The 21220-nt window shown below is 49.2% G+C and overlaps 1 protein-coding gene across 2 annotated transcripts in view; it reads right to left on the reverse strand.

Moving 5' to 3' along the window:
* The window catches only part of ASB1 (ankyrin repeat and SOCS box containing 1), a 30324-nt gene extending 10150 nt beyond the window's left edge, over positions 1-20174 (reverse strand). The window contains exons 1-4 of one of the 2 annotated variants that reach the window (XM_069103117.1): positions 19890-20174; positions 16132-16273; positions 11539-11841; positions 5634-6019 (exon numbers count right to left, since the gene is read on the reverse strand). In XM_069103117.1, coding sequence (XP_068959218.1) covers positions 5634-6019; positions 11539-11841; positions 16132-16273; positions 19890-20022 — 964 coding nt within the window. In that variant the 5' untranslated portion in view covers positions 20023-20174. Of the gene's footprint in view, positions 1-4767; positions 6020-11538; positions 11842-16131; positions 16274-19889 lie in introns of those variants that run through there. The other variant, XM_069103116.1, reaches the window with a different exon arrangement.
* Between the last annotated feature and the right edge of the window lie 1046 nt (positions 20175-21220).

Raw genomic sequence — 21220 nt, forward strand, 5'->3', positions numbered from 1 at the left:
TCTTACTCACTGTGCTACCTGGCTGCCCCCTGTTTAGACATTTTCAGTCATATCCAACTCTTTGCAACTCCATGTGGAGTTTTTGTGGCAAAGATACTGGAGTCGTTTGTCATGTCCTTCTTCAGCTCATTTTGCAGATGAGGAAACTGAGGCCAACAGGGTTAGGTGACTTGCCCAAGGTCACACAGCTAGCAAGTATCTGAAGTGAGATTTGAACTCAGGAAGAGGAGTCTTTCTGACTCCCAGTGCTCTATCCACTATGGCGCCACCTAGCCTCCCGACATGTTAAATGTTCCAGCCACTGTACCAAGCTGTTTCTCAAAATTAACAGGTATATATACACACAGGTTTGATTTTAACGATGATTTTAGTTATTATTAATAATACTGATGAGTGATGATTATTTTATTACCATTAATATTTCTTTTTAATGCAGTTCAGATAGAATGGCCTGAGGACAATTCTTTAACCTGTTAATATTCTTTTTATATTCACTGTTCTGTGGACTATGGCTGAGGGGAGAAAATTACTTTTAATAATGCAACAAGAATATGAGGTCAGAGGCTCCTGAAAGTGTCTTTGGGACAAGTGCAGGAGACAAGGCACCAGGGAGGACCCATAGGGCTCTAGTTCTACTACATCTCTATTATTCTGAAAATTTTTCATTCTGTGTGAGTAGGAAATGGAGTCTTAAAAACTTTGGAAAGACTGAAGAATCTGAACAATGAATGCCATGACCAACCACAATTCCAGATTACCCACCTCCCAAGAGAGCACTGAAGGGAGGGCTGAAGCATATGTGGAGCTTTTCTTCCCCTTTCCTCCCTCCTTTTTTTTCTCTTTTCTTTCTTTCTTTCCTTCTTCCTTTTTCTTCCTTCTTTCCTTTCTCCCTTTTTCTTTCTCTTTCTTCCTTTCCTTCTTTCTTTTGTTCTTTCATTCTTTCTTTCTCTCACTCTCTTTTTTAACCAACAGCTATGAAACATTTCTTAACAATGTCTATCTCCCTCCCTCCCTTCCTCTCCCTCTCTCTCTTCCAGACAAGGGTAATGCAGGAATTTATTCAGCATGACTATATGTTTCTGTAATAGACTTTGTTTTTCTTGCTTCTCAGTGGGTGGGTCAGAGGAAGGGAAGAGGGTGGGAGAGAATTTCGAATGGAAAATAAAATAAAATGGAATTTTAAGGGGAAAAAGGGAAATGAGGAGTCTTCAGTGTAATGACATCTATCCAAAAGGCTGCTCCTAGTTTCTCTGGCCCACAGTCCTGTCTGAGCAGCTGTGAGCAGCGGTTCTAATGGTTAGGATGCTAGTTCCAGTCAGCTTATTTATTTGCTGAATTCTTAAGGCTATTTGGGGTTTTTCTCTGCAGTGCGGAGGTCTGTTGTCTGTTAGTCTACAAAGGACGGCGAGCTTCTGGTGTCTTTCTTGCGCTTTGACTATGTTTTTCTGGGTATCCAAGAGATGAGGAGTTTTTGTGACCTGCTACCTTGTGACCTGCTAGTCTACCTTGCATCATTTCAGCAACTCTGTGGCACAATCTGCAGTGACTGATGAGTCTGGCCCACACAGAGAGAACTCCTCTGCGAATTCTGGTGGCGATGACATAATCATGAGTCAGCACGCTTAGTCCCTTTATTTCCACAAACAAATATTCGTGACTCAATCAACCCATTGACAAGCATTTATGAAGCACCTACTGTGTGCCAGGCACTGGGAAGAGAGCCATTTCTCTGTGAATCTATTATTGGATAAGATTGTTGTCATTGTTACAGGACTAATGTTAGATGAGTTGTGGTAGCAGATAGAGAACTGGGGCCGTAGTCATGGAGACCTGAGTTCAAATCCAGCCTCAGACACTAACTGTGTGACCATGGGCAAGTCACTTCACTGTGTTGCCTCAGTTCCTCATCTGTAAAATGAAGATGACAACAGCAAATATCTCTCAGGGGCTGTTATTAGGATAATATAAGCTAATTCATGTAAAGCACTAACTATGCTAAATATATTCATGATTATCAAAGTCTCCCATCACAGAATAGAAGAAAACCTACATCAAAGAGATGCCCATTCTGGGAGGCCTGGCCGAGCCAGGAAGGCTTCAAGGAAAGGCCCGATGACACGGATCCCATGGTCTGCGTCCAAGGTCCAGACTCACCAAGTTCAGAGAGGAGGTGCACGCGGATGGACTCAACAACATAAACCTTGGAAGACGAATGACAAGGCTAGGAGGGAGAAGTGGGGTTACGGGGGCTGCAATCTGTGTCAAAGGAGGGAAAACCAATGCTGGTGAGGCCACAGAACTTTGCACTCAATCAGGAACAAAGTAAATCACCAGTGGTCATAGGAGAGCTTCGAGTCTCGGTCCAGATGAGAAGCGAGGCCTCCTGCTACAGTCTCAGCTCTCTGTGCCTCAGTTTCCCCTTCCTTACTCTATGACCTGCTGGATCCACTTCACTTACAGACATCAGTCACTCATAGACAAAGTCCAACATCAACGATCCCCCTCCAGCCATTTCCAAGGAGACAGATTCCATTTTTACAGTGGGACCTATGTTCTACAGTCTAGAAGGAAAGCAAGAGAGGATTTTTCTTATTCTAAAAGAGCCAAATGAATTCTAATGACTGGAAGGGGGAGGGGGAATCAAGGTGGGAAGCTAGAGGAGCTGACCAGACTTGTAGAATATTTGTCACAAAACGCACTTGCTGCCTTGTAAATGAACATAATCATCTCGAGCTCACCCCAAACCCGAGGATTTCCAAGTGAAGGGCCAGTCATTAAGTAGTGATTAATGACTGCATTTGGGTGAATGATCACAGCCCTATTAGCCAAGGCAAAGGAGACTCCCTGGGGAGTAACTGAGCCAAGGCCTCTCGAGTCAGCCCAGCAGCCTTACTCACCTGAAGAACAGCCTCGTCCTAACTACTGCAAAGGCCAACAAGCCCAATCCAGGCCAATTCTGCCACATCTCTAGACAAAGGAGCTGCAGTGAAGCAAAGTTTCCCTGCAGAGCTGCTCAGACTGGGCAAGGGGTTGGAGGGAAGGAGAGCATTTGGAATTAAACAATTTAAAATAATTTATAAATAATTTAGGAAAACACACGTTTTGGTGAAGGAGATCACTTCCACAGAACAGTTTAGATTTGGGGGACAAAGAAAAGCAATGGAATGAGTGAGCTCTCCAGAAAGTGGGGAGACTGTGGCAGGCCTCACCCTGGCTCCCCAGGCCTTAGGCCCCATGGAGACTCAGCAGGGGAGGCCTGCGTCCCCAGACTGAACCTCCTTCAGCTTCCAATGCTGCTTTGCTTGTGTTGTGTTAGAGAGAAAATCTTCTTTGCTGCAGCCATGTTCACCTTTATAATGACAGTCCTGGCATTTGAGGGTCTCTACAGATCATTCATTAAGAAAACATTTTCTTACTTATTAATAAACATTTTTTATTATTATCACTACTACTTGGACAAGACATGGCCCCGCCATAATGGACCAAGACGGCTCAGCAAAGAGTCTTGGATGTGGGAACAGGGGGCCTGATGTGAGGCCTCCTCTGGGCTTACTACCTTCTAACCCTGAGCAAGTCACCAGACTGCCCCAAAGCTGTTTCCTCATTGATGAAATGAGGGGCCTGAATCAGAAGAGCACTCTGGACCCGTCCAGCGGCAAAGCCCAGCATCTGAATGACCATCACATGGAAAACCACAGGCATCTACAAACTGGAGGATTCCACCCTAGTAAGGCCCGGGTGGGAAGGCTCCCATCAGCTAATGAATCAAGGGAGGCCGCAAAGAGAAGATGAAGTTGGAGCTGGGCTTGACAAGGTGAGTAGGAAGGGAGCAGGTAAGAAGGTGGAAGATGAGTAAGAGAGGGTGTGATTGCTAAAGCTGGGTCCTTAAGGGGGGTGGAGAGAACGGCCTGGGGCAGGGAGAGAGAGAATCACCAGAGAAGGAGCAGGGCTCACAAGTCTTCTCCTGGGACCAGAGGAAAGCAGGGAGAGGAGCAGGAGATGCTGCTCTGACTTTGAAGGAAGGAGGAGAGTCAGAGAGCCCATGTTGGCCTTAGTCTTCTCAGTGACCAGCCCTGGGATTTGGGTGACTTGGAGCTCAAGAGTAAGGAGGACAGGGCATAGAAGAGAAGAGGTGCTGGGGAAATGGGGGCAGTGAAGGCAGACTAACACAACGGCAGCCAAGTCAGAGAAGTCACGTGAGGGCTTTGTTTTCTTTTTAATGCCCCCACAACCTAGAGAGAGAGCAAAGGAATGAGTTAGTGGGTGTTATGGGAAGGTGCTGTGTCCCTCACAGGCCACGAAGGGTGTTAGGACGGCAGGCCTAGCTAGAGACAAAAAAGCTGGTTGGCTATGTGGCCAAGAAGAGCAATGAAAGCAAGAGAAACCAGAGGTTCTGGTGAGGATGGAGGAGGGATTGGGTGTGAGGGACACAGCTGGGGTCAGCAAGGAATTCCAAAGGCCCAGATGCTAGAAGGGCTCAGTTCTAAAGAGGGCGGCATCTGACCTGTGGATATGGTCTGAGCAGCTGAAGACTGGAGCAGAAAGGAGTCTTTGGAGTGCAAGGCATGACGTCCATCCTCCGCCTGAGAGTTTTTGCACAAACTGCCCCCCTGCCCACCCTGGCTTGTAAAGTTCCCTCTTCACTTTATTCCATGGAATCCTTGGCATCCTTCAAAGCACAGCTTAGGACCACAGCATAGCGACAGCCATTCTGGCTGCCCCCAGAGACTAATGCACGAATGAGCACTAAAGCTTTCTTGGACAACGTTGTATGTACTTTGTCTTTATTTATTGGGACAAACATATCTATCCTTCCAAAGAATATCAAGTCCTCAAGGACAGAGCCTGGATCCCGTTTGTTAGCAGGAGTGAAAACTCTGACGGCCGAGGAGCAGAGGCCACAGAATGGGGGTGTTTGGGTCTGGGAAGTCACAAAGATGGTGAATGGAACCATAGGGCAACTGAGCCATCTTTTCCAGTACAGTGGTGTTCATTCAATTATTGTTTAAAGAGGCCAAGTGTGAAAGGGATGGGGCTATGGCCTGTCATGAAGATAGGTATGGGTACTGGGCCACTCTGTATGATGCACTCTGACCAATGAGAAGTCCAGGGCTGCAGGGTGGGCAGGGGGATGCTCTGTGTGCCTCCTTTTCTAGTCTCATTTCTCCTCATCATGTACTCTATATTCCAGCCAAATCGGGAGACTTCCCATTTCCCATTCTCCTCCCACTTTCCTCCTTCTCCGTTGCTTTATTCCTGCTACCCACTACTTGAAACGGACTTTGCCCGTGCCCCTATGTCTGCTAGCCTCTTGCCTTTCCTCCCCTAGTGTCTTCCTTCTCAAATTTGTCCTTGTGTTTTATCTGAAATGTCCCCTTGCATGGATCTGTGCTCAGGGCATCAGTAGTCACTTGTTGGATTGAATTGATTTATCTTACTTACTTAGCTCTCTATCACAGGCATATGTGAACATCCCTCCCCGTCCTCCATTCCCCACCCAGTAGATGGTAACCCCTTGAGGACAGGGTCTGTGTAGTCCGTATCTTTTTCTATCCCAGCAGCTGGCACAGTGTGCACACAGCAGGTACTCAATAAATGAAAGGGCATAAAGGTCTCAAGCTCATTGCACTTACTCCTGGCTTCTTTGAAAACCTGCAGAGATTCTGGGTTCACTTTCACTCTTCCTCTTGGCTCGGCGTTCAAGGTTTCCCACTTCACCAGATTCAGGTTGGCACCAAAGTCGACCAGCAGGCTGACAAACGCAGCCTCGCAGCCGTGGCGCAGAACGGCATCCATGACGCAGACGGGGGAGCCCCTGCAGAAGCCCTGGATGTCGACGGGGCCGTGGCAGTTGAAATCAGGGTTGGCTCCAGCTTGAAGCAGCAGCCTGAAGCACTGGAGGTTGTGGTAGGCCGCACTGATGTACAACGGGCAGACCACCAGAGAAGTGAGGCGTCGGGAAGAAGAGGGAGGCGCCCCAGGAACCAGGTAATGGTTGACATCCACATCTGCCCCATACCTGCACAAGAGCAGAAGCAAGGTCAGACATCCTCCCAGACATCCCTAATGGAGACACGTCATCTGCCAAGGACACAGACCAAGCAACAAGGCCATCTTCACATCAACCCTCATACACATCCATCGATCAATCCCACCATCAGCAAGCCTGCCGTGTTGGTCAAGGACTCTGGTCTCAGCCAGCTTTGGATATAGTCATACTAAATGAATGAATCTATGATCATTCTACTGGAGAAGGGAAGGCAGTTGGTGATGACACATGATGGCTATTAGCCATGGCGAAGAATGTAAATCAAAGTTTTGACAAAGAGAAGCCTAGCAATGTTGACGGTTGAGGCTCCTGCCTGGGCCCTCTTCTCTTCTCCTGCTCCCATGGATTTAATGACCATCTCTGTGCAGAGGATTCTCACATGCATTTGTCCAGTCCTAGCTTCTCTCCTGACCTCCAGTCTCACATCTCCACTTGCCTCCTGGCCATGCCACCCTCACTAGCTTTCCTTTCTTCACTAGCTCCCCTCTTCTTCACTTTCTTTGTATTATCAGGAGCCCCAGTCCCTGAAACCACAGTCCACATGCCATCTGTAATGTTAATGGGATGTAGGATCTGCCCCCCCCCTCCATTAATAGGCCTCATGTGGAGCCCATTCAGGGAAGCTTGCTTAGGGGAGGCTCTCAACACATTTTGCTCATTTCTAATTAGGCCCTGAGTCAGGAGGGTTGGGGTGCCTTCTGGCTCTGAGAAGTGTAGATATACTCTGAGTTGGTATTTTGCTTTGGGGGCTGCTCATGAGAAGGACCCTGGGTGAGATTCTGAGTGACTGCATGTTCAGAGCTCCCCGACTGCTCAGAGGTAAAGGCTGTCTCCATCCAGGGATGTGTGTAAAGTGTTTAGTTGATTTAGGCAGAGCCCTGGCTGTTGGCCTCTATTTCTCTGCTTGTATTTTCTCTGAAGTCCGGGGGGCTGACCTTTCCCCTGAACCAGTGAATGTAATTAAAAAAAGATTGTTGACCCCTCAAACAGCTCTTTCCTAGTAAAGCAGATCTAAGAACCTGTGTGAGCACCCATCCTGGGGATGCCCGTGTGGTCGGCCACTATACCATCCTCACTTGAATCCTCACTCTCACAGCACCAAGGCTTATGGACTTTCCCTTCGTAAGATTTCTCCTGCAGCCTCTCCTCCCTCCTCTGATACTGCTCCAACCTCTGTGAGGGCCCTCATCACCTCCCACCTGATCTAGTTCAGGAGCCTCTGGGGGCTTCCCTACTTAAGTCCCTCCCCAGTCCAGTGCCTCCCTCTCACATCTGCCAGATGGGATCTTTCTAAAAGGTTTGACTATGTCACTACTACTCATTCAGTCACCTTTAAGGGCACCTCACCTGGGAAAGGCTTTTTGCATACTTTGTTGTTTCAGTTTTGTTGGTCATTTCAGTCGTGTCTGACTCTCTACAGTCCCATTGGGGATTTTCTTGGCAGAGATACTGGAGGGGTTTGCCATCTCCTTCTCCAGCCCATTTTACAGATGAGAAAATTGAGGCAAAGAGGATTAAATGACTTACTCAGGGTCACACAGCTAGTAAGAGTCTGAGACTGGATTTGAACTCATGAACTGTGGCAATAGTACCCAGCATTACATAGTATTTAATGTTCACAAAATTATTTGCATATATTATCTCACTGGTACCTCATAACGGCCCTGTGAGGTAGGAGCTATTATTATTCTAATTTCACAGGTGAGGAAACTGGAGCCGAGAAAACCTAGGTGACTTACCCAGGGTCTCATAGCTAGTTCAGTGTCTGAGACTGAATTTGAATCAGATCTTTTTAAGTTCAAGCCCACAGCTCTATCCTCTACACCCAGCCACCTGCCTATTTTTTCTTAGCCTGGAACACAGTTCCTGGCACATGGTAACCAGTGCTTAGTAAATGCTTGTTGACTGACTAGCTGATTTGTAATATTTGGGGTCAGTTCCATGGAAAGCACTGTCTCTGGATGATTCATCAAAGGAACTGGGAACATTGAGGCAGGAGAAGGGAAGACTTGGGCCAACATGATGACTGTTGCCCAGTACAGAGGGGCTATCATACACAAGCCAGAGAAGAGCTGAACACAGTTGGGAGGATTTTCAGAGAGGCCAGTTCAGCGAGATGGGAGGAAAACTTACTGTCAGAAAGCACACAAGATGTCTGAGGACATAGGAAGGTCCACGCTGCTCAATGGGGGTCAGAAGGAGAATGTCAGTACTGCCATCTGGGCTCCCTCCATCTCTGACTCCCCTCCTCTCTGAGGCTGATGCTGCAGCTCCCCTGGGGTGCACATGCCCAAACAAGGGTGACTGTTGCCATTTGGTAGATACAGACTTGCCCACAGCTAGAGAAGGACCAGAGCCAGAGCTGTGAGTATGATCTCAAGGCTCAGGCACACTTGTCCCACTGGGTCACTGAAGCATACATGTGCAAAATGCATAGATTATGTGTCCTTACTCTCCATCCCAAACTGGACAGCTGGTGGCAGCCAGCAGAGGAAAGCAAGGTGCTGTGTGTCCCTGGCTCCGCCACTCTGTGCTCTCAGAGGGCAGAAGCCAAATGGTCTTCAAGCACTAAGCAAATACATCAATGATGGCAAAGACAAAGGCTAGCCAAAACAAGCAAAGCCAAAGCTGTTACTTTTATCTTTAACCTTGTTCTCTGGATTCCCTTTGTAAAAGCAAATGGCGGCATGAAGGCGAGCAAGGCTGATGGCACCAGCCACGCATGTGTGTGTGCATGGATGTGCACATATGTGCATGTGTATGTGCTTCCAGGGAACACTCAGCGGGAGGGCTTCGGAGGCCCAGTGCACAGGAAAGGAGATTGTTGCTTCTCTTCCATTTTGCGAGGCATGGGGGATGGGAGTGGTGAAGCCAACAGTTCCCGAATGCAATCCACTTTTATGATCTCTTCTGCACTACTCAAAGCCTATTCCAAAAGCACTTGCCCTTTGGGAGACAGAGGAATTGCAAGCCCAGCTGCCAGGCATTGGTTATTAAAGTCAGTCAGACCTCAGCCCCAAGCCCCCAGCCCCCCACCCCTATTCATCTGGATAAACACAAGTGTCTGTGTTAAAAATGAAGGCGCAGTCTTCACTCTTGGACCCTGCCCATACATGGCAGCCTCTTCCCTGTGTTCTCAATGATCTGGAGAAGAAGGGACTCCTGGGACCCTGAGCGGAATGGACCAAAAAGGTCCCCTAATCCAACACCATTTTAGAGATAAGGAAGTTTGAGGCCCAGAGAGGGTAAGCAACTCAACACGGGTCAAATGGGCTCTAAGTGTTCAAGATGGGATTCTAATCCAGGCCCTCAGATTCAAAACCAATCTCCCTTCTATCCAGAGAAATCTTAATATTCTAGACTGTTATTTGTTAAGCCCTCTAAACAAACAAACAAACAGAAATTTCACCATTTGTTTCACATATCAAACTCATTTTAAAAAGGAGACCTACCAAAGCCCCATTAAAGGAAAAAAAGGAGGGGGGAGAGGTTTCAGACTAACTCCTTATAGCCGGTTCGGAGCAAAGGATCTTCCAAGATATTTGTACTTTTGGGCAATATGACAATCTTGTATTAGCTTAGCTGTGGAAGAGACATCCCTTCATCCCCTCATAAAAAGATACTGGATGGGGGCCAGTTAATTTTAATCCTGAATATTTTCCAAAATTCCCCTCTTGCTTTTAATATTGCTGGCAAACTGTGGCTGGGGAGAACCGTATAAATCAATGCCTCACGCATGCACAGCAACATCACTCATTACAGAGCCTTGTATTAATATTATTATTCCTAGGCAGTCGGGGAGGGGAGCTTTAAAGCTATAGCCTGGGAAAGCCACTATGCCAACTTCAAGAATGATGGGGACACAGGAGAAGCTGTCCCTGTCTGGTAGAAAGGAGAGACCACAGGAGCATCGATGTAAAGCGAGAGGGGAACGTGGGGGGGGGGGTCAAAAAATCACAGAGTCGGTGGTAAATGGGACCTGCAAGATCATCTCTAAATACCCTTCCACTTTATAGATGGAGAAATTGAGGCCTGGGAGATTCTAGGACCCTGGACTTGAGTGAGTCACCCAGTCCAATCCCCTGCTTTTACAGGGGTGGAGCCCAGGCTGAGAAGGATGGCGATCTGCCTGAGGGCAGCTGGGGATTTCAGGGGATAGCTGGTCCAGCCCCTTCACTTCATTGAGAGCAAGGGGAAGCTGGAGGGTGAGGGACTTGCCCAAGGTCCCCCAGGGAGGAGGTGGCAGAATCCAGACTGCTCCCCCACTAGAGTCCCTGCTTTTCAGTTCGACAGCTCATGGTCAGGGTCCTCGAATGTTCCTTATGTCATAGTCAAATGTCATAGCCAGAGCTCTGCTCCCATGAAACCCCTTCCCTAGTGGGTTCCCAAAATGTGTTCTTGGAGACTCTCCTCTTTGGAAGGGACCTTGGATGCTGTCTGGTCCAACTTCTTCATTTTACAGATGGGGAAACTGAGGCTCGGGGCAGTGAGTGAGTTGTGGTGCTTGCGGAGTGAAGCAGGGGCAGAGAGGGGCACACAGCTCACGTCTGCCTTACAAGTGAAGATCCCCCCTATTCACCAGCCTCAAGGAGCCATTTCAGTCATGTCCGACTCTTCTTCATGACCCCATCTGGGGCTTTCTTGGCAGACACTGGAGCGCTTTGCCATTTCCTTCTCCAGTTCATTTTACAGATGAGGAAACTGAGGCCAACAGGGTGAAGTGAATTGCCCAAGGTCACACAGCTACTAAGTGTTTGAGGCCAGATTTGAACTCAGGAAGATGAGTCTAAGCCCAGCATGCTAGCTGCTGTGACACCAACCTAGAGCCTAATGTTAAAAGACACTCGCTCCATTGTAGAAGGTCAGGAGGATCTTTCAGTCAGAGTTTCTGGAGAAGGCAGAGCATCTGAACACGGCACCCTCAGCCAGTTCAAAGTTTCCAGTCAACATGGATTTATGTGCTTGGAGTCAGGAAGATGTGAGTTCAAATCCTGCCTCAGATGCTTAACTCTGTGATTTTGGGCAAGTCACTTAGTGTCTGTTTACCTCGGTTTCCTGTAAATGAAGATACTAACAGCACCTACCTCCCAGGGTGGTTTTCAGGATCTGTAGAGTGCTTAGTTCCACTTCTGGCACATAGAACAGTTCAATAAGCCTTGTTGTTGTGTTCCCTAAGGGGGTGTAGGACCACACAAAGTATAAGCTATAGAGATTCTAAGTCACTGACCATGGCAGAGAAACTGTCTGGCTCACAAGGCTGTCCCTCAGCAACAAAGAGAGTTGACTAATGGTCCAGACTCTGCTTGGGCTACCTGGAAGCAAGAGAGTCACAGAATCATTTGAAGTCAGGAGAGACCTGGGTCCTGCTTCTGATACCTGATTGCTATGTGTACCTGGGCAAGTCACTGAGCTTGTCTGAACTTCAGTTTCCTCCTCTGGACAATGGGGACCATCACAACCATTGCATCTGCCTCACTATCCTCACTTACCTGATTAGCTCCTTTAAAATGTCAGCTCTCCCCACCCGGGAGGCATGGTATACCGGGGTGCTGCGGTGATGCCGGCTGCCGTTGGGGTCAGCTCCAGCTTCCAGGAGGATCTGGGCACATTCCAGATGCCCATTCACCACTGCCACATACAGGGCAGTCTGTCCCTTCACGTCCACAAGGTCAATCTCAGCCCCCTTCTGAATCAGGAAATCCACACAGTTCCCATGCCCTGCAGTGGCCGCAATGCGCAGTGGGGTACAGGGAAGCCAGCCGCAGCACCAGACTGACTTCTCATTGATCCGGCTGAGGAGAGAGCAGAAAGAGAAAGTTTAGCTCTGTTGGAGTGAGCCTTGAAAGTAGACGAGGCCGGTGAATTAATCTTTAAATGGAAACAGACTGAACAAAGGCATGTCCACAGTCTAGAAATAGACAAAGACACAGACATAAGGAACTCAGAGTGGGAAGAACTTCATTGATGACCTTGTTCCACACACTTAACTATTTGACAGATAAGAAAACCGAGTCTTGTTTGTACAGATATCAACATCATGGTGATCTGCCCTTGAAAAAAGGCAAAGAAGCTGTGGTGGGACAGGTCAGAGACGGGACAGTGACCAGAGCTGGAAGGGATCTGAGAGGTCATTTTACAAAGGAGGAAATGGAGGGACGATCCTTCAGAGAAGTAAAGTGATTTTCCCATTGCCTCCAGGATCAGACACAAAACCCTCTATTTGGCATGTAATATACTTCAGGATCTGGCTCCAAACTTCTTCCTAGGCTTGGCCCCATTGACTCTCCCTCCCACACTCTCTGTTTCATCCAGGCTGACCTGTCTGCTATGTCCTGTGCATACTTCATCTCCAGACTATGTGCCTTTGCATGAAGAACTGCCAATGACTAGGATGTTCTCCCTTCCTGTCTTTACCTCAGCACAAGGGGAGCACAGACTGGGAGAGAGAAGAGCCCTCCAAAGGCATCCCCTCTAACCCCCTCATATCAGAGATGAGGAACCTGGGGCTGACCCAATTCACAGATAGTAAAAGGGAGTCAGGATTCAACCTAAGGCTCAGCTCAGATTTCCACCCATGAAGGATTTGGGGACCTCTTCTACATGAACTATACCTCATTTTTATCTTAGAGATTTTCTTAGAATAATCCAAGTGGGTTTGGCAAGATGAAGCAAAGAAAAAGAATGAGTTAGGATAAAGTTTCCTAGGTGGCACCTGGTCCATGAGAGCCCAGAGTCTCTTCTAGAGGTTCATGGACCCCAGGGCACATTTTATAGGCAAGGAAACTAAGGCACAGGGAGTCAAGTGACTCGACTAAGGTAACACTGTTGTCTGTTAACCCTGCATCTCTTCTGGAGGACCCCGGGTCGCAAGGTACAACATAAGAAGCAAATACTTATGCATGATTTTAGAGGTGGGGAAATTGAGGCCCACAAAGGAAGAATGACTGGTCTAAGGTCACTTCACTACTAATGAGAAGTGCTGACCCAGAGTCCAGAGTTTTTTTCAGCTAGTGATGGGAGAGGACCCTCTGTCTACCCTCTTACCCACTGCCCCTCCTTCCAACTAACCAGGTGTGGTTCAGTGTTAACCAGAACCACCATGTAAGTGGACAGTGCCTGAGGACAAGGTCCAGGATGGAAAAAACCTGGGGAAAGTCAGGGCCAGGGGAGCTCTCCATCCATCCATCCTTTCTCACATGTTACTGACAAACTCATCACTAATCTTTGGAATAAGGAGGGAAAAAGACCCAATCAGAAGTTTCTCAAACCAAAGCAGTTACCCCCTGAGATAGGCAGTGGCTCTAACCCCTTCATTTGACAGAGAAAGATCCTGTGGTCCAGAGGACACATGGAGAGTTAGTGGGAGGGCCAAGATAAGATCCTCCCCATCCCCCTTCTGGAGGCCAGGACAACAGCAACCAAAGCAATTCCCAGCCTGATTTGGGGGTGGGGCACACATTCAGAGAGAAAGGCACGAGAGCATTGCTTTCATAGGTAGGTCGGTCTTCCCCTTAGGTTACATGGCATCCAGCCCCAGCTGCAGCTGAAGCTCATGGAGTTGACTTTGGCCTGGGTTCATATCCTATCTCATGGCAGACTAATCCCTTTGGCAAGGCTGTGCGATGACCGCCCTTCTCAGACTAAACTCTGTCCTTTAAACACTGCTGTCTCCCCTAATGAGGGAATGTGCAACGACCCACAAGGGAAGGAAGTGGGGTCTCGAGATTATTCCCTGGGAACCAGCCGCAGAGATGCCATTAGAATGGGTCACCTGGCAATCTATCAATTAATAAGCTGTGTAACCTCGTCACAAGAAAAATCACAACTCTTCTGGGCCTCAATTTCCTCATCTGTAAAGAAAAAATATGTTGTGAGAGCTGAGGTAGAGCAGAGAGAATAACTTATCTTGAGTCAGGATTTAATTTAGTTCCCCCCTACATTTATTTTGCACCATGTGCCAGGCATTGTACTAAAAACTGGAGAGCCAAAGACACAAATGAAATTCTCTCTGGCATTCAAGGAACTTCTACTCAACTGGCTTTGAATTGTCTCTTAATGAATCAGTATGTGGCCTTTGGAAAAATCCCTTCTCTCTAAGCCTCCATTGCCTCATCTGTAAAATGAGGGAGCTGCATTGGCTCATTTCGAAGGGCCCTCCCAGCTCCATGTCTCAACTACTCACAAAACTCCTACTTTCTCCATGCTTTGGGTAGTGGAGAGGACAGAATGGGCACAAGGAATGACCACTGCTCACAGGAGACTTCCAGTGTAAGCCTGGCGCAGGAGACTGGGGCATATGAATGCTATGACTCAGTGCATCTAAGTGACAAATGGCTCTCCAAGCTTCTTTTCAGTCTCTCCTCACTCCAATCCATCCTCCACACAGCTACCAAAATAATCTTTTTTTTAATTTAAAAAAAATATTTTATTTTTCCCCAATTACATGTAAAAATAATTTTAACATTCATTTTTTTTTTAATTTTGAGTTCCAAATTCTCTCCTTCCCCCCATTTGAGAAGGCAAGTAATTTGAGATGGTGCGGTCAGGCAAAACATTTCCATATTAGTCATGTTGCAAAAGAAAACAGATAAAAGACAGAGAAAGACAGACAGACAGAGAAAGACAGACAGACAGAGACAGAAAATGAAAGGAAGTAAAAAATAGAATGCTTGGTCTGCATTCAAACTCTTATCAGTTCTGTCTCTGGAGGTAGATAGCAAGTTTCATCATTAGACCTTTGGGATTCTCTTGGATCATTGTGTTGCTGAGAAGAGCGAAGTCATTCACCATTCTTCACAGCACAGAACTGCTATCACTGTATACAGTGTTTTCCTGATTCTGCTCACTTCACTCTGCATCAGTTCATGTAAGTCTTTCTAGGTTTTTTCCTGAAAGCATTGGCTTCATCATTTCTAATAGCACACTAATTTTCCATCACAACCTTATACCATAACTTATTTGGCCTTTCCCCAATTGATGATCATCCTCTCAGTTCCCAACAAAATAATATTTCTAAAATATAGGCCTAGGCATTCATCTGATTATCCTCCTCTGAAATCTTCAGTGGCCCCTCATGCCTCTAGGGTCAAACACAACCCCCCAAGGCTGGCATTTAAAGCCCTCCCCAAGCCACCTCCAGTCTTCCTGCCAGGCTGAATTCACATCACTCTCCTGTATGCACTTTAAACCCAGCCTCTGCCCCCCTCTTCAGTGCCTTCACAAGGGCTGGCTTGTGGCCCTCTGACCCAGAGGGTGCCACCTCCTTAGAATGCCCAGCTTCCTTTAGGTGCTGCTTATGTAGGTTGGCGTGGCCCACCCCTCCACATCCCAAACAAGGATTTATATGAAAATGGAATCACCTCCATCTTTATATTTAGGTGTAAGGTGGGATCAGGACATGATACACTCCCAGGGTCACCATGCTTTCTCTGAGTCTCAGTTTCCTCATTTGTAAAATGATGTCCTTTCCAATGCCCCTCTAGCTCTAGATGTGAGATTCTGTGATATTTCCTTTCATGGGTTTCAGGACTAGGCGGGATAATGTGTAATATAATCAACAGAACACCACACTTAAAGCCAAGAAGATCTGAGTTCAAATCCTGTTTCTGACTCTTACTAACCATGTGTGGGCAAGGAACTTGGCTTCTCTGGACCTCAATTCCCTCATCTGTGAGATGATGTGTTGGAGCAGAAAACCTCTAAGAACCTTCCAGCTCTGTATTAGGTGGCTTACACATGTCAAGGACCTATGATTTCATCCGGGTGGGAACTTCTGATGTGCAAATTCACTCACCAATGCAGGCTGTCTACTGTCTGTAATTTGTAAAGAGCTGCCTGAGGCTCAGAGACTTGCTGAGAGTCACAGAACTGAAAAAGGACAGAGCAGGATTTGAACGCACATCTCTCCACCTCCACATCCATCATTTTATTCAATTCCTGACTCTGCGTCATTCTTCTGACAAAGTAAAGTCTCTAGGCTGCCCCATGCCTGGCATCTCACAAGGTCTGGGAAGCATCATGCAAGTGTTTGGGGGAGCGAGAGGTCCCATCTGGGCTACCAAGGAAAAAGAGGAGGCCCTCACCTCTGGAAGCTTTCCTCCTGCAGCAGGCTGCGGATGGTCTGGAGGTCGCCCACGTAGGCTGCATCGTGCAGGCGGGTGTCCTCACAGTGCTCAATCGGGTGGTCACAAAACTGTTCCCGCAGCCACTCCTTCAAATTAGGACCTGCTCTGGAGAGAGGGGGCTCATATTAACTGGGGCAAGGGGTGTTAGCGCTTGTCCCCCAAAGGCGAGAAAGCTCAGCACTAAAAACTCAATAGCTTCCTTCATCCCAGTGAATCCTCATGTCAGCCACCTGCCCACAAAATGGCATCTCCATCCTTCCGTTCGAATTCAAGTGCCCTCTCTGTGGGATGAGGACCTGAATTCAAATGCTGGTTCTGCCGATTGCTACCTATATGACCTTGGACAAGACATCAGAGGTCTCTGGGTCTCAATTTCTCTGTGTTTTATAAAATGAGGTGGACTAATGATCTCTGGGGTCCCTGCCAGCTCAACAGCAATGCTCCCATGATCCTCCTGCCCAAGCCCTCTGCCTTTCGTGCCTGGATTACTGAAAAAACTAGCCAAGGATGCCCATTCTTGGGAGCCAAATCACTAACTTCCAGTGGAAGATGGAGGTTTGAGCCTCCTGGCCTCATCCAGACCCACCATTTGTTCCATCCCTGACTCTCTCAGATGTAACTGTGGAGGCTGAGCTGACGGCACCAGCAGAAAGTATTGGCAAAGAGTCCATTCCCACCCTCTCTCAGTTATCCCATTCTCTCTCATCTAATATGTCAGTGGGGGATTTTAAAGAGCCAGATGGACCTGAGGCTGGGCTGGGGGGAAGGTGGAAAGCAGGAAAAAAGGCTGACTCAACTGTGCCTAGAAAGAGTTAACTGGTTGGAAGGTCAGGCCACTGCATGAACTGCGTAAGGGGTCAGTGACACTCAGCCCAGGCCAGCATAGAAACCAAGCAGCTACCTTCTCAATGAGATTTTCCCCCTGAATGAAGGAATAAGGTAACAAGAGAAGAACTTGATTAGCAGCACCCCAACTGGAAAGTTGACCCCTCCAAATCCCCACCCACTTGGTCCTAATTCTACCCTATGGAGGAACAGGAAATTGGCTCCCTCTTGTGTATGACAGTCATCGAAGGCTGTGAAGACCACCATCATGAGTACAGACTAAAGCCTGGCCACCTGGAGGCTAGTCCCCAGCTGACCATTAGCACACTGGGGGTGCATGGGATATCCACCTACACTTTCTGGTGTGGATTCCTCAAGAATAAAGGGAGGGGATCCAACTGAATGGCTTCAAAGGTGGCTTCTCCAGGTCTTGCATGCCATCTCCCACCATCTGGAAGGCTCTCCCTATTCACCTCTCCTTCTTGGAATTCCAGGCTCAAGGCATCCTCCCTCTCCCTTGCTGTCCCACCCCTCTCCCAACATCAGCAAGGCATTCCCATTCTGTGGCATGCATTTTGTGTTTACTTAACTGCATATATGCTCCTCCCTCACGGAAACTTCCAGAAGACTAGGACTCTTTTTATTATTATTATTGTGGTCACCCCAGCACATAATACAAAACCTGACACAAAGCTGTTGTTTAATAATGACTGCTGAATTGAATTGAATTGAATTTTACAATTCAGTGGGAGGTTGTGAAGCCTCATGGCCAGAGAGCTGGACTGGAAGCCAGGAAAGCATAAGTCCTGACTCCATCACATACTAGCTGGGTGACCCTGGACAAGTGGTCTACACTCTCCATGGTCTGGGCAATTCTCTAAGACTCCAAATGGTGAAGAAGGTGACAATGGGAGTTTCCTCACCTGAGAGGTGCAGTCATGGGAACATTCCTCATCCCTATCCCAATGTTCATCCCTCCCAAATCTTCTCTTCTCGAAAGGACCTGATCAGAATACAAACTAAAGCTCTCTGCTATGACTTGTACTAAATAAAATTGAAAAGAAAACAAACAAAACAAAACATTAAATCTACCTACACACCACAAAGAAAAAAAAAGCTAAGAAAATTGTGGTTCATGAATGCTGTGGAATATTATTGTCCTGTAAGCAATGAGGAATGTGATGAGCTGGGAGAAGCATGAAAAGACTTATATGCACTGATGCAAAGTGAAGTCAGTAGCGCCAAGGAACAAGAGACACAATGACTCCAATGATGTAAATGGAAAGAACAAAAACTCAAAGTGAAAGTTACAGGATTACAAAGATAGCTCAGAAGAGATCCGAGGAGACACTCCCACCCCACACCCTCTGCCGGAGCAGGAAGCCCAAGAGTGACTTGTAATCCTAAATATGCTACTTTATGCATTTAAAAACACGATGCTTGGAAAGGATCTATAGGGCTTCTGGGACTGCCAAAGAGATCTACAGCATGAGAGAGGTTATTCTAGGAACTCTGATCTAGTCAAATCCTCCCATTTCACAGTTGAAGAAACTGAGGCTCAGCAAAAGAAAGGATCCTGCAGGACCACAAAGTCATAATAAATGCACAACTGGAAGGCATTTAGGATTATTGATCGTCTCGTCTCACCTCCTCAATTCTGAGGACTAAAAAGGGACATCAGTGGCCCCAAAGTCACCCAACTTCCTTCCACTTGTCTGGATCACAGAGAACAACTAAAGATGGCCCTCCAGAGACAGAAGCATACCTGAAAGGGCAGGGCTGGAAGAAGCCAACTCAGATGGGGAAACTGAGGTCCAGAGAAGGGAAGTGAGCTGCATAAGTCACCAGGACAGAGCCAGGGCTAGAGCCTAGGCCTTCTGATCATCCTCCACCCCCATCCTCCCAACAAGAGTGAACTTTCAATGCAAAGAATGCTTCCTCTCTCTTGGATCTCTTCTCACCTGTCCTAAAAAATTCACTGCATTCCTCCATTGCTCCCCATTTCTGCAGTGTTTGAAGAATGTGCCCAACAACTCTGATAAGGAGGCAGTGGATCAATAAGCACGTTTATCCTCCCAGCAACCCCTGGGAAGAAGGGTCTATTAACAGCCAGAGAAAGAGCCCGTGGTTGGGAGAGGTCACACACTGGTGAGTGTTTGCAGCAGAATCCGAACTCATCTCTTCTTGAGCCGGGGCCCAGCCCTTCCCCCCCCCTCTTCACTCCCCTTCCCCGCCCCCCATCTGTCTAGCTCCAGGTCCTTACAGGTCAAAAATGAAACAGCCCCTGCTTCAAGAAACTTCAGCCCTTCAGGAGAAGAAGAATGTCCGCTGGCGAGCCTTTCAGACAGCCCCATTGTGCGCACCAAGGCTCAGAGATGCCCTCACTGGCCAGGGCCCCAGTCACACACCCGGGAAATGTCAGGCAGACCCAGGCTTTGACCTGCAGCCCCTGACTCCATTAATTCCACTGGCCGGTCTCCGGATTTGACTGGCCTGAGGCTGGTCAGTGACGACCACAGCTGTCATTCCCAGTTCTCTGAGCCTGGCAAAGCACATCCTCAGCTTGGCACCTCCAGCCTCACCCTACTTGCCGGCAGAGCCCTGAAAGGGCCCTCAGTGGTCTCTGGCTGCCCCTGGGACCTGGGCCAGAGACTTCGGTTTCACCCTCCAGGCCCGAGTAAAGACGAGCAGCCGAGACAGGTGGCAGCTCCCTCCGAAGCTACCCCTCCCCCCAGCTCGGCTTGGGCAGCGCACTGGGGTATGGGGGGGGGGGCAGGCCCGAGGCGGGGGCGCGCTCCCTGTGTGCGAGCTCCCCCCAGATTCGAAGCCGGGGCCCCCAGCCCCCCACACCCCTTCCCACAGCGAAGGGGCCTTCCGGCCTGGCACATTACCTGCATTGCCCTCCGTAGCTCCGAAGGGGGCCCCCCTCCAGCCACTGGGCTGCGTTTCCAGGCTGTCGCCAGGATCCCGCGGCTGGGACCCGGGGCCAGCGAGGTGGCTGTCCGGGCAGCTCCCTTCGGCCATCTGTCAGCGGGCCTCAGCACCAGCCCCGAGCCTTCCCCTCCCCCTAGCAGGGAGCCGCGGCCAAGCCCAAGGCCATGGCCAGGGCGGCCCCTCCCCGCCCGACCTCTGCCCAGCCCTCCCCGCGCCCGATCGGCGCCGGGAGCCGCCCGGGCTGCGGAGGGGTATGCTGCGCACTGCCCGCCGCGTCCTCGGGGAGCCGCCCGGGCGGGGGAGGATCCCTGGGGGAGGAAAGGGCAGTGGGCGGCTCGCTGGATCCCGCGCTCACCGCCCGCTTAAAGGGCACCAGCCCCAAGGCCTCCCGCGCCCTCCGCCGACTTCCCGGTGGCCAGCGGGCCGGTTTCTGGCGCAGCTGGTGGCATTGGGGGGCGGGCCGCGGCCGGTAGGTCTGGCCGCCGCCCCCACCTGGGCTCCTCTCTGCCCCACTCTTCTCAGCCAGTCGTGTCAGGGGGTGCGGTTGTGGGCCCAGGGACCTTCCCGGCGGGGGCGAGGGGGCCACTTGGGCATCAGCTGGCAGAGCAAACCAGGGACCCACCCCTCTGGTCGAGGGCGGCTGGGAGCTGGCGTCCTGGCCAGGGTCCTTCATTCTGTCGTGTTTGGATAGAGTTCCAACCCCACTCACCCGACCACACTGCCCTCGGCTCCCGGCTTTTTATTGTTATTGTCCCTCTCGTTTCGGGTCCTACATAAGCATTTATTAGGCCCCTATTAGGTGCCCGGTACTGGGCTAAGCCCTTGCCCTCCAGGACCCCGATCCTAGGGGGGAGGCAATAAGGAAAAAAAAAACCCATGGGAACCAGGCCCAGACGGGAGGATAAGGCAGAACGAAGGCGCTGGCATTCCCGGGGACTGGAAGAGGCTGCCCCGAGGAGGTGGGACTTTAGCCTGGACTTCCATAGTTCGGGGGAGCCAGAAGACAGGAGGAGGAGACGGAGCCTTGGGGGACGTCCCGAGAAAAATGCCCCGAAGTGGGGCGCTCTGTGTGAGGAGCTGCGGGAAGGCCAGTGTCGATGGATCATGCTGGGGGAGGGGGAGGAAGGTTGCAGAAAGACGGGAAGAGGGGCTGAGGAGGGGGTCATCAAGGGCTCTGAATGTCCAAAGCACTCTGTGTTCGATGCTGGAGGAAAGAGGGAGCCACCTAGTCTGACACTTTAAGATCTGCAAACTGTTTATGAAATCCAGTCTCATTTGAAGCTCCCAA

This window comes from Petaurus breviceps, unplaced genomic scaffold, assembly GCF_028583685.1.
Source record: "Petaurus breviceps papuanus isolate PSGF00001 unplaced genomic scaffold, PetGlider_PUasm1.0 567, whole genome shotgun sequence".
Classification (NCBI taxonomy): Eukaryota; Metazoa; Chordata; class Mammalia; order Diprotodontia; family Petauridae; genus Petaurus; species Petaurus breviceps.